Here is a 16,393-nt window from a genome sequence, read left to right as displayed (position 1 = left end):
TGACAAGGACGTGGTCAGAAGAACCGATTGGAGCGGAGGAAGAACAGCAGATTTTTTTCAGGGAAATTTGTCAAAATCAGATCCAGAAGATATAGAGTTCTGTTGGTTGAGATCCGGGTCGGGAAGTTGACCGATTGAGTCAGTCCCAATGAGTCTCAGAAATATTTTGCTGAAATGCGATGACAGGTGAGGGAGGAGCCCACACCGAGCCAATTTGCATGATGACAATTGAAGTCACCACATATGAGGAAGAGAGAGTTTAGATGAGAAGATAGAAGTTGGTCCATGTTTTCAGATAGTGAGGTGCAGATGGAGTCATCACTGTTTGGTAGACGGTGCAGTACACATATATACATGAGGTGGGAGTGGATGGAAGCCCTCACCATAGGTGGGCAGTACATGGAGAGTGAGGAACGGAGTCTTTGATGAACAGAGCAACTACTCCACCAGGACGAGGCTCAGGTCTGTCATGCCGGAGGAGGAAGTAACCAGGGAGAGTTAATTGGGAGTCAGAGACGTCTTGAGGGAGGAAAATTTCTGTTAGGCAGGTTATGTCTGGTGTGCAGTGGCAACCTGTAAGGAAAGTTCTGTAAGGTTTGAGCGAAGGCCACGGATATTTGAGGAACACACTGTTGATGAAGAGGGAGGGGAGCAGGCTTTGGGTGCAGGGGATGGGAGGGGAGGGGAGGGTAGGACAAGGGAGGAGGGGGGGGAACGAGTTTTGTTGAAAGAGTGTGGGGGATTGCAGAATGACTTGGGGAGGGGCCGGATGAGGAGGCGAAAAGGCTCTGTGGTGCTGTGGGAGAGGAGGGCAGGAGATGTGCAGAAGGCAGTTGAGGATTTGAGGATATGGAGTGATGAGATGGAGGTGAGAGGGCAGGGGAAGGAGGCAGCTTTGTGGATTAGAGGGGGGGGCAACTTTGAGAATGGGGATTGAGGGGGTGAATGGAGGGAGAAGGGTGAGTGGGGGAGTTGAGGGAGAAAGGTGAGGGGGGAGTTTTTGAAAAAGGTGAGAGGGAAGCTTGGAGTGAGAAGAGTGTGTTGTTTGCTTTGAGAGGGAAGGGTGAGAGGGCTGAGTTGGCATTGAAGTTGGAAAAAAAATGACGATCAAATGAAAGCGAGCATTCATAGCAAACTGGGTTAAAAAAAATTTTAGGTCAGAAATGCGATTAAAGACATTTCTTGATTGATGCAATCAAGGCGAATTAAGAGAATGGAGAGAAGAAACGCTGTAACAGTTGAAATTTTTTAGGCAAGGTATGAAGGAAAGGTTGAATTGAGAGCAGTCTGTGGAAATAAAAGAAGAGTTGTGCATTATGATACAATAAAGAGGACCACACATGTGAAAGAGAAAGATGAAGCATTATAAGAGATCGTTTTTATTATTATTATTTTAATTTTGAGAGAGAGAGAGAGAGAGAGAGAGAGAGAGAGAGAGAGAGAGAGAGAGAGAGAGAGAGAGAGAGAGAGAGAGAGAGAGAGAGAGAGAGAGAGAGAGAGAGAGAGAGAGAGAGAGAGAGAGAGAGAGAGAGAGAGAGAGAGAGAGAGAGAGAGAGAGAGAGAGAGAGAGAGAGAGAGAGTTTCCGTCAGATTAGGTAATGGAAAGGTTGTAGAACAAATCATGAGGTGAATGGTGAATTTGGATCGGTAATCGCATAGGGTGTAAACAGATCACGTGGTTACGTGGGAAGCACATGGTTATGGGAGGTGAAAAATCAAAAGTGAATTTGTTAATTTATTTATTTTAAATAAGGATTCTGTAACATTCGGAAAAGGGAAGGTTGAAGTAAAATCGGGGAGGTGTATGGTGAATTTTGAACTGTAAACGCAGAGTGAAGCTGCTGGGTTGATGAAAAATATCAGGAAGAGGGTCGAGAGACATGTGGTTACAGGAGGTGTATAGATCGAAAGGATACAAGGAAAATTATTAGTTAAGAAATCGTGAAGGTAATGGAGAGATCGGGTCAGCTCAAATAGAAGAAAGATGGTGTGGTGGCAAAAGGAGGAAGAAGAAGAAGAGGGATTGGGACCGGGACTCATGGATATGCAGGGAGGAAGGTTTTTTTCCCCTTTTAAATTTAAGACAAGAAACATAGTGGTTAGTTGGGAGGGATGGGGGCATTGGGAATATGGGGAAAATAGGAATTAAATGTAATAGGGAGAGAATATAAATAGAACTGATCATATACCAAGAGAGGAAGGATGTGTAGGCCTCAAGGGACCCAGTAAGACAAGGTCAACGAAAACTCACAAAATAGCATGATTTTTGAAACAAAATTGAACTTGGAAGACACGGTAACATGTAGGTGAGAAAATAAACAGTTAAACGGGACAAAAATCGACCGGAAACTTAACTTTGAGAAAGTCGGCAGAGCCCCCTGAGAGAACCTGCTGATGCTCCAAACCTCAGAACTGGAAGAATCCAAGCATCATTGATGAAAACCGGAAAATAGCACAGGGCCCAGAACACTGCCTTGAGGAACTCCAGCCTGGACAGGAAGAGGGGATGAGAGAACTCCATTAAGAGCCACACGTTGGCTGTGACAGGAGAGGAAGTCTGTGCGCCATGAGTTGAGATGGCCTTGGATACCATAGGAATAGAGATTGGCGAGCAGAGTGAGATGCCAGACCGTTTCGAAAGTACGCGATGTGTCCGTGGAGATGGCTCTGATCTCATGCCTGGCATTGAGGTCCCCCATCCATTGTTGGGAAAGCAGAAGCAGCATGTCCAGGGAAGAGTGTCCTGGTCTGAATCCAAATTGATGATCGGAAATCAAGGCATTGGAGAAGAGGAAGGATTTAATGGCTAAAACAATGATGGATTCCCTAACCTTGCTGATGATTGGGAGATGGCTGATTGGTCTGTAGTTGCAGGGATCAGTTTTTGCACCTTTTTATGCAGAGCAGTAAGGTTTGCTGATTTCAAAGCAGATGGCAGATAACCTTAAGCAAATGAGAGGGTGAATAGAACAGAAAAAGGGTGAACAAGAGCAGTAGAGCAGGTTTTTAGGACACGTGGGCTGATGCCGTCTCAACCGGTTGCAGAATCTGAGTCGAGGTTTAACAGCAATCTCTCCACCTTGTCAGGAGAAAAAGACACAGAATCCAGGAATAGCTGAGTGTGACTGGGTAGGTTGAGTACAGAAAGCATTGGGTTTGGGACACAAGATTTGGAAGCAAACACGGAGTTTAGGCATTCAGCCTTTTCATGAGCAGTTTCAGCTGTGCGGCCACTTGAGGTAAGCGAGGGGATGGAGGGCGAACATACACCAGAAACATACTTAATTAGATGCCACCAGCCTTTTGAGGAGGGAAACTGACTGGAAGAGGTGCCTTGTCCCTCTCTGGAAAGTGAAGGGTGATCATCAGGACTGCAACAACAACTCTGGGGTGATGCTGCTTTCGGTGCTCGTCAAGGTTTTTGCTCGGATAATTATTGATTGGGTTCGCCACAATCTTCTTGAACACCAGTGCCCAGTGCAGTCAGGCTTTACACCAAAGAGGTCAACAATTGACCATATCCTTGCTCTTTGGGTCCTCACCAAATGCTGACGAGAGTTTCTGCAGGGGTTGCTTGCAACCGATGTTTATCTCTGCAAAGCATTTGATCCAGTGAATCGGGATGCCCTCTGGAGGATTCTTGGTCTTCGAGCGGTACCAACAAAACTGATCAAACTGATGTCTGAACTATACTCTAGTCCTGAGAGCGCTGTGAGATGTGATGAAACCATCTGCAACTTATTTCTTGTTGTTACTTGAGTTTGTCAAGGGTGTGCACATGCCCCCACTCTTTGCAGAACTTGTATGGACTGTATTCTTGGGAGGATGTCAGATAGATCAAGCTGTGATGCATTGTTTGGGAATGTCAACATCTCTGACCTTGATTTTGCAGACAATGCAGTCACCTTTGCGGAGACTGGAGATCATTTTAAGGGCCCTTGCGGTGCTGATTGAGGAGTTTAAGCAGCTGGTATTATAGGTTTCCTTGATCACAACTAAGATCCAGGGTTTCAATGACATATTGGATGCTGCTATCTTTTTTGTTCCTGTTTCTGGTGAAGATGTTGATCACAGAGAGTTTCACTTACCTTGGCAGTGATATTCATGTCTCCGGTGGTTGTGAGCCAGGAACTGGGCCAAGGGAGTCATGGATTCACTGGATAATGGGATGTGGTGCTGTCGGTACCTGTGCAGGAGGATGAAAGTCCGAGTCTTCAGGTCATTGGTGCTTCCAGTCTTGCTCTATGGATGTGACACTTGGACTCTGCCCAGGGATCTGAGATGGAATCTTAACTCCTTTGGTACCAGGTCTCTTCAGAGAACCGTTGGCTATCGCTGGGTGGAATTTGTGTCCAACGAACGGTTGTTGAGAGACTCAAATGAGATTTGTTACCTGCATAGTCCTTGAGCGTCACCAACTGCTGTATGGACATTTGGCTCATTTTCGCTCATGCTGATCCTGCTTACCAGATTCTCTCAGTGAAGGGGCCTCGTGGGTGGAGGATGCTTATGGGCCGGCCATGTGCCTTGTGGTTGCAGCAGGTTGATTGACATCTCAAGCAGGTGGGGATGGGCCAGGTATCTGCATGGGGGATGGCCAGACGGAGGCCTCTGGAGTACCGGCAGAAAGTGTAGCAGCAACGCGCTGTTCCAGTGCATGCTCCCATACCTGACCTGATCTGATCGAACCTATCCTGACCAGAACACTGCCTTGGGGAACTCCAGCCTCGATATACGGAGAGGAGATAAGAAGACTTCATTGTGAGCTACACTTTGGCTAAAAGAGTGTGGAGGAATTCAGTAAACTAAGAGTGAAGTTGGCCGTAGATGCCATCGGCAGAGAGTTTGGAAAGTATGGCAGGATACCAGACTATCTAAAGCTCGATTATATGTGCAGAGAGATGGCTCTGATCTGACAATGAGACCCTCCCTGCATTGTTGAGAGAGTAGAAGCAGCATGTCTCAGGTAGAATGATCTGTTCTGAATCCTAATTGATGATCCTAGATGAAGCCATTGGAGAAAAGGAAGGATTTTATGTCAACTGCCTTGAAAGATTCTATGATCTTGCTGATGATTGGACGTAAGATAATTGGTCTGTACTCAAGGGTATCGGTGATTGCACCTTTTTCTGTAATGTGGTGATGTTGCCTGACTTCCAAGTAGATGGATGATGACCGAGGGTAAATGACGAACAGAAAGAGAATGTGCAAGAACAGTGGAGCAGGTATTTAGGACATGTGAACATGTGAGCTGATTGCGCCCGGTCCAGTTGCAGAATTAGAGTTGAGGGTTGCCAGAAACATCTTCACCTTGTCAGATACAAAAGACTCAGAGCCCAAGAGCAGTTGGAAGCAACTGAGTATGGTGGTTTAAGAGCATAATGGGTTAGGGACACAAGATTTGTTAGCGAACACAGAATTGAGGCATTCACGCGGATTTTAGCCATGATGCCATTTCAAGTGAGGGAAGGGATGAATGAGCATCCTGCAGACACAGATTTATTAAAGGAATGGTTTAAAGGTACCTCACAATTCCTTCATCTTTGAGACATTCCATTTCAATTTTTAGTTTGCATTTTATAAATGTGACAAAGAACTTCATACAGTATTTTCAAGAGCCTTACACAGATCCCTGAAACCTCCCACCTTGAATCATTCTTCTTGCTGGATGTTTTGTTATTTTTGTGAATCATATTCCAGAATTTATAATTCTCACTTTGATTTCAGATATAAACTTGCACTTGGATCTTGTAAAGCCATATTTTTAATAAATAATTTTTCCTCCCAAATTTTCATCTGAAGCTTCATTTGGTCTTGAATTGTCATACTTTTTAAAATATCTAAACTAGTTCCAGTGACATTAAAAGAGCAAGGAAAGTAATATCTGGATGTTTTAATGTGTTTGCTTTATCATTGATGCTGAATCAACCAATTCTCAACTGAGATCTTGATTGACTCGATTTAATTTTTTTCTTGTCATATTTGTGGCTTACAATATTATTGGTCTTGGGTGTTGGTTTCATGCAGGACGCACTGTGTGGGAGGTCAAGACTGATGTTTCAAGGCAACAGGTCGAAGAGATATTTGGTTTGGATGACTACTGGTGCCAGTGTGTTGCCTGGAGTGCTGCTGGGACGACAAAAAGCAGAAAGGCCTACATCAGAATAGCATGTATGTACATGTTAACCTCATTTAATTATTCAATTCAACAATTGCAATGATTTACATGATTAAGCTCTCTTAAAAACAATAATAATTTGTCAAAGGATTGTATAAAATGTTGTGAATATATTTTGTTCATTGCGTTCTGAATTTTGTAAACCGAAAATATTTGATTATGTACTTCAAGCGAAAAATATTCGATCTGTTGCATCCTTTTTGACATTTTTTTCGCATTTATTTTCAACTCAATGAACATGTATAACCATTTTTCTTTTCTAATTTACCCAGACTTTCGCAAAAACTTTGAGCAGGAGCCCTTAGGCAAGAAGGTCCCAGTGAATCGTGAGTTGCAGCTCCACTGCCGCCCTCCTAATGCTGTTCCTCCTCCACAGGTACTAAAGATTTATTTGAATTATTTGTCTTGTTACTCATCCTGACGAGCAACAAGTGATTTATCTCCCATTGTTGATTCACTACTGGGGGTCTGGGCAATGCCACATCAATATCTCATCTAATTTTTCTTTGAAAGAGGTGCTTGTTTGTCATTGAAAGAGCAAATCAATGTCGCTCTGGAATCGGCAATCCGTACAACTTCAGCGTCTGCCCTCCAATTCGTTTTACAGTATCTGCCAGATGGATGAATGCCTTATTTAAGATGTGGTAGTTGTAATTCATGTCTGGCCCTGATCCAGTTTCTTTTGGTTGAGATTAATCTCCCCTGGTCCAAATTCTGCTGCCTGGGGGCCAACTCACACTAAGGCTGCTTCAAAATAAATTTTGAAACATGGGCCTCATGTGTCCAAACGTAGCTGTGTATAATATTCCCATTGATACTGGGCCTTTCTGCTCCTCCCTGCAGCCACTGATGGCCTTGAGTTTCCCGCTCTCCCAACCTTTCTTCATTGTCACGAGCTGCCAGATGCTCATGACTTGCATCTCCTAATTTTGCATTTGAAAAAAAACATTGCAATCCCAATCGGGGCTCATACTGACATCTTTTTCTAAGTTCTCTACTTTATTTTAACCCTTGTCCCATGGCTGCTAACACACATCCTGTGCATAGCGAGCCGACGACTCCAGGCACCGAGTTTACCAGGTCTAACTGAGTGCCCGAATCGTCCTGCACACCAGAGATGTCACTTCACAGTCCATGGGGCCTAACCTATCCCCCACGAACTGGCTCGTCACATGGACGGTCTCTTTCCACCGGAATAGGGCGGCATCCACACCAGTGCCATGTGTGTCTAGGCCATTACCATTCCCAACCATCCCGATTTAATTTTCCTGACATCCCTGGACCTCTCTCTACCCAGTCTGGTAGTAACTGAACACACATACGACCAACCCTAACCTCTGCTCACCCTCTATTAAGCTCCACAAGCTTTAACGACAGCTTTGCATGCCTTTTCTCTCTAATCCTCCGTGTCGTACCTTCCTCTACTTTTCAGAACCAACCCACCATTCCACTTTTTATCTGTGCTACCAATTGTGCTTTTAAAATCTCTTTATCTCTGTTCATTTCTCTGGACATTTCCGTTTTATTTTTGTTCATTTTACCATGCATTTCACTTATTTATTCCATTCGTAATTGTAACATGGCCTGGGTGGACATTGCACACATTTCGTGGCTAGACTGTTCAGCATCTGTGGTTGAAAGGCTCTGAGCAAAGTTAGAAATTGGGGCGGTTCCAAGCCTAAGTTCCTTACTAGCCGCCACCCTCGACTCACTTTCTTCGTCCGCACTGCCTTCACGCACCACAATTTTGTGCACATCCGCAAATTGTGCAGTGATCTTTTTCCCACAAGTGCCAAATAATTTTTTTGGGGAATTTGTAGCACATTCTATTGCGTTCTCCCGACACCATTTTACTTCAACTTAGAAGTCCTTGATTTTGAAGATCCCACTCCTGATCAACAAATGTCAGGTCAAGCGGTCGATTAACACCGACCACTGAATGAATGGACCGAACCAACTTTTTACTTCCCAGGAGGCGTTCAATTTATGGCGAGTTTAGGATCTGTGCTACGTACGTCGTGAGTAAGCTGAGGTTTCCCCAGATGGGTGAATACATTTCATCAGTGTCATTCATAATGTTTTCCTGAAGCATTTGTAAGTAGGAAAGACAAGTAACTTTCTTTGAACGAAAAAGGTTGTATTCATCCTTTGAAAGAAATCCCAGGCCACGCTCTTCCCCTCGGATGATTTAAAGCCTTTTCTTCAGTCAATTGTGGATTAAATGATAACCAGTAAATACAGTTGTGCCAATTGACAGTGCCATTAAGTTTGAAAGTTGCTTCATCTGACCACACCATTTAGTCAGGATTCATAGTCATCACACATAGATATAACTTTCACAAAATTCAACCTGATTCTCTGGCTCATCTTTTTTCAAGGCCTGCCTCAGTCTTGGTATGTACGTTTTCCAATTGGCAGCTTTCAGCATCTGGCGTGCACTCTCTTTTGGGGTACCGGTCTCATGGGATTCTGTTTTAGCAACTTTTTGGCAAACACGTTAAAACTCACAACACAGTGGCAGCAATTACTTCATCAAAAGATGTGCATAGTCTACCCAAGCAGCCCTTGTGCATATATTTCACAGTGCCATTTGCCTCAAACTTATTATAGAACCTTGAAATGGTTACACATGTTGGAGACTGTTTTAAATTCATGTCTTGAATGTCTTTGCACCTCTTTAGCATTCTCCGTCTTCTGATAATACTTCAAAGTCCACTTACGTTGCTCAAACGTCCGACATGATTTCGCCACTTTGAATTCCTACCCATAATGCAATGAGTGAACTTACATGACACAAAATGAATGCTATCTATTGGTATCATATAAATTGCACCATAATTTAAATTATCACATTTCTATCCAAAATTTTAAATGCCTTGTTAACATTCAAAGTGTATATACATTTTTAGAACACTATAAATATATATATATATATATATATATATATATATATATATATATATATATATATATATATATATATATATATATATATATATATATACAGTATATCCAACTCACACCTCTTCACTGCAATGATGAACAATGAACATGAACCTCTTTGCCACACCATCACTTGCTGCAAGGGTTTTTGACAAACAGGATGTATTATGAATATATCAACCTTCGTCAGGTGAAGATGTGTTGTTGTTCGCCTTTCGGCTGCTCCTGTTAGGGGTCGCCACAAATGAGTATGCGTATCCGTTATGATCCACATGCTGATTTGGCATAGGTTTTACGCCGGATGCCCTTCCTGACGCAACCCTGCTCGCCTCTTACGACGCAGGAATAAGGATTGGGTTTCGCCATGATTCCGGGCTGCCCTACACCCTCTCATAGCGTGGCCCAGTGCAGAGCTCCCGTCATCAAGCGATCCTCCAACCCAAGCCCCCAAGTAGCCGGATTACAGGCGCACGCCACTACGCCCGGTCATCAGGTGAAGATGTCAAATACAAAAAATACCCAAGAATGCTCGACCATCATTAGCATTTACAAACACCTCATGTTAATAATCAGGTGCATGGGGGTGAAACGAAGGGAGCAGGAAGACATCGGGCTGGGAGAGGAGGGTGTGGGATGGAGGAGTGAGGCTAAAAGGAGGGGTTAGAGGAAAAACAGATGCATTGCAACTGAAATCTGTTTTATGTCTGATAAAACTTATGGACCAAAAACATGTTGCCATCAAGTATAATTTGTAAATCATTGCCACTTGTGTTGTGATCAACTTGCCAGGCACCATTCCAAGCATGACTGTAAAACTGAAGCATTTCCATAGCGGTTTTATCCGTGCCTCTGCCATCTTTGTTCCATCTGTTCACACCTCAGCAATATTTTATCAATTGTCTTGTCTCTCTGGTGCAGGAGCCATGAATTTGCCTTTATTCTGTCTTTGTGCAGTGGCATGAGATTTGGACATACTGTTGTATGACGCGTCAAGAAAATTGGATGTGTCAAAAAATTATGAACTTTTTCTTGCATGATCTTTGGTGTTGAACTTCAATTGCTACCAGATTCTCTCTCTGTGGTGCCTGAAGAAGCGTTTAGTGTTCCTTTAAAATCTCTGATGATTTTAATCACAAGTCACCTGAATAAATTTAGATGTATTTCGTAAAAAAAAACCCCAAAAAACATGGATTTCTGTGGAAAGAATGCAATCTGATTTACAGAATGGATTTTCCATTGCATGTATAAAATACACATGGAACTATCATTCCAGATGGGCTAAACGTGCCAGTACCTAAATAATCTTGACCTTTCTCATCACCATTTTCTTGAAGTATTATGATATTTTTGGAGATTTAAATTCTATGTTATTGTAGATTCAGATAAATATTTTCCTTGCCCACTTTACTGAAATCGATCAATCCATGGTCACACTGTCTGTCATAGAATGAACAGAAAGAAACTGAATAGTCTTGCCATGGTTTTTATATGGCAAAAAATATTACCTGAGTGGTATTCACAGCAGGAAAGTTTATTTTTGTCAATTCCTGAACTGTTTGTGAAGAATGTCCTCTAACACAAATGATACTGTGCATGGACAGCAATGCAAAAAGCATACAGAACCCTGCAGGCCTGTATGTATGGACATATGCTGGACATGCCAGTCTACTAACACACCGGACACATGTTCATGCATACATTGTGACAAATATATGAAGAGGAAGAACAGCATGTCTCCTCAGGGTGGAATGAGATTCCACCAGGGTCCTAAGTGTACACCCTCTGGTTTTTTTTGGAGGGTGGGGGGGGGGGGGTTCTATATAATTATGATTAGAGGGCCAAGTTGTGATGTTTTGCAGTTCTCATATTTGTTCCACTGGTTCTCAACCTTTTGAACGCTCAAAAAGTAAAAAAGACATAAAATGTCATAGCCCCTGTTGTTTTAGTAATTTTGGTGTGTGGAGTTAAAGGCTAGCCCATATTTATGTACAACTAAAATGGCTGCCAGTCTACCAGTCGGCCATCTTTGATCAGATTGCAAAATAAAGTGAAGGGCACATGTATGCCATCATGTACTGTGCTTGTGCCAAATTTGAACATAATCAAACCATGCATGTCTGAGAAATAGTTGGGGACACATTTAAGTCACAAAATGGCCACCAGTCGGTCATCTTGGATCTGATCTCGAAAAATAAAGATGAGCTTATGTAAGCCATCATTCATTATCTGTTTGCCAATTTAAAACAACATCGGTAAATGCATGTCCGAGAAATGGTTGAGGACGTGTTCGACATCAGGTTTTTTCCAACTAAAATGGTCGTTCGTCTACCAATCGGCCATCTTTGATCAGATCACAAAATAAAGTTAGGTGCAACTGTATGCAATTGTGTAGTGTGTTTTTGCCATGTTTGTACAAAATCAGACCATGCATGTCGGAGAAATGGTTGGGGACACGTTTAAGTAACAAAATGGCCACCAGTTGGCCATTTTGGATCTGATCTCAAAACAAAATGATGTGCTTATCTGTGTGCCAAGTTTGAACAACATCAGTAAATACATGTCTGATAAATGGTTGAGGACATGTTCACCATCGAGGTTTTTTTTTTACAATTAAAATGGCTGCCAGTCGGCCATTTTGTATCGGATCTTGGGGAAAAAATGACATGCATATTTAAGCCATCACTCATTATATGTGTGCCAAATTTAAACAGCATCGGTAAATGCATGTCCGAGAAATGGTTGAGGATGTCATGTATCCCCTGGATATGGAATTGGGAAGGAGCTGTGTACAATATGGGAGGGAGTTGAGTGGTTGGGAAGATGGAAGGAGTGGGGTGAGAAGGATCCTGGGAGAGGTTTTGGTGAGGGGTAAACTGTGAAGGAGGTAGGGTGAGGGGAAGATGAGAGCAGCTGGGGTGTGGGGGAAGATGGGATGAAGTGGGTTGTTTGGAAAGATGGGACGGGAATGATGAGGGGGAAAAGTGATGTTGGTGGGGATGGGAGGGGGGCAGGATGAGGTGCAGCTGCGAGGGAGCATGATCATGGGAAGCTGGAATGCGGCATGGCCGTGGGTAAACTGATAGTGGGCAGTGCAAAGGAGAAGCTTGGAGGGGACGGGATTATGGGGTAGCTGAGAGGGGCGTGGTGAAGATGGAGGGACTGGACATGGAGGATGCAGATTTGGGGGATATGGTATGGTGGGACACTGAATTGGGGGACACAGAGAAGGGATTGGGGTGGGAGGAAATGGGCATGAAGTAGATGACGACAGGGATGACACTTATGTTGAAGGGTTTGACGCTGTTAATGGACATTAAAGGAAAGTTGATGGTCATGTGCAGGAAATCTCTGCAGAGTAGAATTCTCATGATCCTCAACACTGATACATGAAGACAGATATCCATAGAGGGGTGAAATGATGGATTATTGAAAGCATGGAGAAAGTCATCCTGTAAGTACAGCAGGACTGTCAATGGATCGAGCGTTTGTGAGTTCAACAGGTTTTGGAAATAAATATATTTTGAAGCAGAAGGGAAGAGATCCAGATATGAAAGAACAAAACATGGGCTCTTCATGATGGATGGATACATAAAATATGGCATTTTGAAATGTTATCAAAAAGCTTTTAAAATATGAAGCAAATGTGTTAAATTAGTGGCAATGTTAGTTCAATTCGGAGATATTGAAAATGGAAGCATAAATAATGAATGGAGGATGTTAAACAGGCAAAATTCGCTGGGGTTTTGGAAATTAAATGAGGTTCTGGGGATTTTTTTGAAGCAAAGAAGGAAAGGGGGGGGGGGGGAGTTGAGGAGCATGAAAAGAGAACACTTAGGATAAAAAAACAACCAAATGAGGCATGTGTCAGATCAGAGATAAAATACGGACTCTCACTTGCTGAGGCCTTGGGGGTATGCGAGACTCTCCCAACTACACAAATTTGATATCACATGAAAATAAGATACGGTTAAGACATGAAAGAACAGTTAACAATGCAAAGATGAAATTATAATAGAAACACATGACAAATCTATGATGGAAAACTCAGCTGTGATGAACCCGAAAGAGTCAGTTATGAACCAACATCCAACATGCTCAAACTCGGAATGTGTCCTTTGAATTATGTCCTTGTAATACATGTCATTTTCAAACCAGCATCTAATCAAATACAGACCAGCGGAGACACTCGTTGTTCTCTGCCTGGCAGTGGGTGGGGGGGGGGGGTACTTACAACATATAGTGGAATCATTTGGAAAAAAGAAAAAGAGTGTTTCCAGAGCATCAAAGAGGTAATTTATGTAGATGAAGAACAAGACTGGGTCCAAAACACTACCTTGGAGAAGTCTATCCTCCACTGGGAGAGAAAAGGTTTACTTACATTGGTAGCAATGCATAGACTGCATAAGTGGGGGAAGTCAGGCATATATGAATATGTCCTTGAATGGTGCAGATAGAGAGTAAGCTTGGCATGCACAGTGGATATCAGAATGTTGTGAATGCCCAAGATATTGTGAATCTATAGAGATGGTCACAACTTTTTGTTAGTGATTTATGTCCTCCGACCATTGCTGGCAGATGAGCAGCTGCATGTGCAAATATATGACCATACTAGGATCCAAACTTTTGGTCGAAAAATCTGGTTTTTTGAAAAGAGAAAAGAACATCACAAGCAATAATGGATTGCATAGCTTTACTTGTAATTTTAACTAAATTGACAGGTTTGTACTGGAGAGAATCTTTTGTGCACCTTTCTTGTGGATGAGTGTTTGCTGACTTCCATGCAGATGAGAGTTGGCCAGAGGAGAAGAGCGTACTGAATGGTGCAGGCAGAGGATAAGAAAAATCAGCAGAGCAGTATTTTAGAACCTGGGCATTGATTGCATTTTAGAACCCATCGTGGAAGCAGAGCCAAGGTTGGATAGAACTTAGTTGACAACATAAATTCCAGAAAACTGTGAGTATAAGGGGGTAGGATGAGGACAAAGTGGGATGCATTGGGAACACAAGATTTGGAGGCAAACATTGAGTTGGAACATGCTGCCTTGTCTCAATCAGAGATTGTGGTGAGGTTGTTGTGGTTGGGGAGGAGCGTGGGGGGTTGTGTTGGTGTGGAAAGGGAGCGTACACCAAAACGATTTTGAAGAAGGAGACTGATTGGTGTTTGCAAAATGTGTGTTCTGGCTTCCCTCAAGATGGATAATTTTTGTGAGGCATCCTGACCTCATGTTGCCCTAATTTTCTGTTTCATATGATGTAGATAAAGCAAGCAAGCTGTTTGACCAGAATGTCTCACTCCAGGGTTCAGTGTGATTCAGGGCTGAGTGAGTGAAGAAAATAGCCTGAGATGGGATGGGATAAACCTGTATATGAGAGAAAGTAGTCCTTTGTGAAAGTATTATCAGGTGGAATCAATATCAGGTCCTGTAGAGATGGTGGTGCAATCCTTCTGTGAGAAGGAAAGTTGAAGTCTCTACCAGATGGTCTGTGTGAATAGCCATGTTATGTGACGTAATGGTTTCTACCTAATAACATTAAGAGAGATTTGGCTTTTACAAAAACATGGTCATAAGAGACAAAGGGGGGCAGAGGAGGACCAGGAGAGGTTGGATGTCACATTTTCCATTACCAGGTCCAGGAATTCGGCCAGACCAGTGACAGAAATCCTCGTTGGAAATTTTACAGATTGGGTGAAACCCACAGTCACATAAAGCATTTGCTACAATACTAAGTTGATCTATTTCAGCCTGTACTCCTGGTTACTCAGACATATCACCATGTCTGATCCCCTTTGCCTTTAACCTGACAATCAATTATTTTCAATGCTACGCAACCCACATCACCTCAGTCTTCTTCATACTCATCTTCAGTCCATGCTTCCTGAATGCCTCCTCCACTTGCACAGTACCTCCTGCATCTCATGCTTTCTCTCCTGCCACAGTCAGATCATCTGCATAAAACAACTTCCCAGAATGCCTTTTATTTTTACCTTCCTGCTAGTCAGCTTCGTCACCGTGATAAACATGACTGGGCTAAGAGAGCTTCCCTCCCTCAAACCGAAGTTCATGCTGAACTACTCTGACATTCAAGGACCAACCAAAACTCTTCCCTTTGTTCCCTTGTACGTGCCTTCCACCAACTTAACTTATGCTTCCGGCACTCCAATCCATCCGACACCATCACCATCTCTCACCACAGTGTCATAGGCCTTCTTATGGTCCACAAATCCCAATGTCATTTCATCTTGCACCTCAAACTTCTTCTCTCAGTGTCAACATCCCATCCATCATCCCCACACCCTTTAAAATTCCCTGTTGCTCTTCACCAATCTCCATCTCTACACTCTTCCTTTTCCTTCCATCCAGAATCTTCTCCAGTTCTTCCATGACATGTCTTAAGAGTGTGATGGCTCTGTACTTCCCCGGGTCTAGGAGTATTGCCCTTCCTGTTCCATATCGACACAATTAGCCCTTTTCTCCAACCCTCCGGAATCAAATCCTCCCTCATACATACATTCATCAGCCTCTTCGTCCAACTGACTCTGACTTCTCCTGCTGCAATTAGCATCTCTGTACGCAGCTCATCAATGCATGGCACTCTTCCCTTCTTCGTCCTCTTTAATGCAGTCTGCACTACCTCCTCCATGATCTCCACAATTCCATTTTCCCCTTTATACAACATCGAAGCTCCACCTCACCATTACTTCCTCCCCATTCAACAGATCCTTCACATAGCCTTCCCATCCCTTCAATACTGTGACCCTCTCTGTCACTCGTCTCCTGCCAGTCATTAATCACCATCCCCCTTCATGTCCTGACTATTCCTATCCCTATCACGAGCCAATTTATAGATCACCTTCTACCCACCATCCTCTTTCATCTTGTTGTGCATATCTGCTTCCATATAATTTACCATCGTATCCACAACTCTCCTTGCTGCTTTATTGTTTTGCCGATACAAGTGCAGCAACCCTGCATCCTGTTTTCCCCTTATATCCTTGATCCTCCAACCTCTTTCAAACCTCTTCCTTTTCACCAACTACCTTCGCTACTTCCTCTGTCCACCACACCTAGTTTATATTCTTTGACAATGCACCCTTTCCTGATGTCCTCCCACCCAAAACGTTTGTAATTCCCCTACACACCAGTCTTTACTTATTCCACTCCTCCTCCAAACCTAGGGCTTCTTCGGCCTTCATCATCTCATTGTACACTATGGCAACATTGTCCCTTCACTTACCGACCTTATCATCTTTCGTTCTCTGCTCTTTACTTC

At 43.1% G+C, this 16,393-nt stretch overlaps 1 protein-coding gene and 1 pseudogene across 4 annotated transcripts in view; one reads left to right on the top strand and one right to left on the bottom strand.

Annotated features, from left to right (window-relative positions):
• The window catches only part of LOC147026510 (netrin receptor UNC5B-a-like), a 384,386-nt gene that overhangs the window by 172,759 nt on the left and 195,234 nt on the right, over positions 1-16,393 (top strand). For all 4 annotated transcript variants that reach the window (XM_085881974.1, XM_085881972.1, XM_085881973.1 and 1 more), the window contains exons 3-4: positions 6,028-6,171; positions 6,451-6,554. In XM_085881974.1, coding sequence (XP_085738100.1) covers positions 6,028-6,171; positions 6,451-6,554 — 248 coding nt within the window. The remainder of the gene's footprint in view (positions 1-6,027; positions 6,172-6,450; positions 6,555-16,393) is intronic.
• Positions 9,468-9,608, bottom strand: LOC147026512 (signal recognition particle RNA; annotated as a pseudogene).

The sequence above is a fragment of the Eptatretus burgeri genome, chromosome 5 (genome assembly GCF_056783735.1).
Source record: "Eptatretus burgeri isolate ZD-2024b chromosome 5, Ebu_testis_v1, whole genome shotgun sequence".
Classification (NCBI taxonomy): Eukaryota; Metazoa; Chordata; class Myxini; order Myxiniformes; family Myxinidae; genus Eptatretus; species Eptatretus burgeri.
The sequence above is the reverse complement of the archived record's forward strand: the minus strand, read 5'-3'. Positions and strand labels throughout refer to the sequence as shown.